The sequence below is a fragment of the Myotis davidii genome, unplaced genomic scaffold, assembly GCF_000327345.1.
Source record: "Myotis davidii unplaced genomic scaffold, ASM32734v1 scaffold520, whole genome shotgun sequence".
NCBI lineage: Eukaryota > Metazoa > Chordata > Mammalia > Chiroptera > Vespertilionidae > Myotis > Myotis davidii.
The window spans coordinates 3,763,316-3,764,714 of NW_006292908.1; the positions used below are offsets into that span (position 1 = coordinate 3,763,316).

The following is a 1,399-nucleotide window of genomic DNA, read 5'->3' on the forward strand; positions in this document are numbered from 1 at the left end:
AGAGACAAGATCCTAGAGAATAGCCAATCCAATCTCTGATTATTTTGGAGAGGAGAATGAGCCTAGAGTTTTAGAGTTGCCAGAGAAGAGAAAAAGAGATAAGAGGAGAGGAACAATTTTTCTCATCATAATATCAATCACGCTTCAGTGTAATTATGTATATGTCCATGCCACCCAGGACTCCAATAAGCCAGGTTCCATGTCAGTCTCAGTCATTATATATCCCTAGTACTTAGCACAATGCTTCTCAAAAACAAGTGGATGAATGGATGAGTAAATACGTGCTTAATGTGAACTTGGGGAAGATTCTGAACCTCATTAAGCATCACCATCATGTTTAAAAAATGTTACTAGAGAAAAATTTTAAAAATACATAAAAATGCTTAGCAATGGGCTTTGCTCAAAGAAACACTCATGTATTTATGGAATGACTGACTGACTGAATGAATGTAGCCAAATATAAGGAAAATATCTGTTTCTCTGGAAACTTCAGCTACAAGACATAGACAAATAGGAAAAGCTTTTGGCATACCTTCATCTAATGACTCAAAGAAGAAGCGAAAGAGAAAATATAAAACAAAACCCCAATACACAATAAGGAACTTAAAACAAACAGAAACAATCTGTTAAAGGAAAAATGGTTGTTTATTCTACTCTAGAGAATAATCCTAGAAAGAATAAAGAACACTATAAGCCCAGTCGGCAGGGCTCAGTGGTTGAGTGTAGACCATGAACCAGGAGGTCACGGTCTGATTCCCAAGCAGACCACATGCGTGTTGTGGGCTCCATCCCACGTGTCGGGTGTGCAGGATTCTCTCATCATTGATGTTTCCATCTCCGCTCCCTCTCCCTTCCTCTCTGAATTCAGTAAGAATATATTTAAAAAAGAGAGAGAGTACTGCCCTACCTGATAAGATCCTGACTTCGGCTTCATTTCCTGTCCTCGAGCTGGCTGGATTGCGGGCTGAGCACCGGTAGATGCCCGTGTCCCCGGGCTGAAGTCTGCTGATCTGCAGTGCGCCGGAGGGCAAGACCACCACCCGGGAGTCGCCCAGGCCCGGAGCCAGGTCCTGCTGGTTTTTCTGCCAGTGGATCGTGGGCATGGGCTCCCCAATGACTTCACACTTGAGTAACACCGTGTCCCCCATGAAGGCCGTGACAGACTCTGTCTGGGAGAGAAACCTCAGAGGTCCTGTGGGAAAAAACAAGAAGGGAGGGTACAGCTTTCAGAGGAGATGTGACAGTCACCAATAGAAATCATCGCATTTGTATTGTGTATAGAAAACGGTATTTTCTCATATTTCATCTCATTTGCTTTCTCATTTTACCACAGTATGTGCCTGGCACTGCAATAGTTTCTGGGGCTAAAATCCAACAATGATGCGGCCATTAACCTCTA

General features: G+C 43.1%; 1 protein-coding gene across 1 annotated transcript in view; it reads right to left on the minus strand.

Moving 5' to 3' along the window:
* LOC102763610 (netrin receptor DCC-like) overlaps window positions 1-1,186 on the minus strand; it is a 27,965-nt gene extending 26,779 nt beyond the window's left edge. The window contains exon 1 of the mRNA XM_015565697.1: window positions 908-1,186. Coding sequence (XP_015421183.1) covers window positions 908-1,148 — 241 coding nt within the window. The 5' untranslated portion in view covers window positions 1,149-1,186. The remainder of the gene's footprint in view (window positions 1-907) is intronic.
* Between the last annotated feature and the right edge of the window lie 213 nt (window positions 1,187-1,399).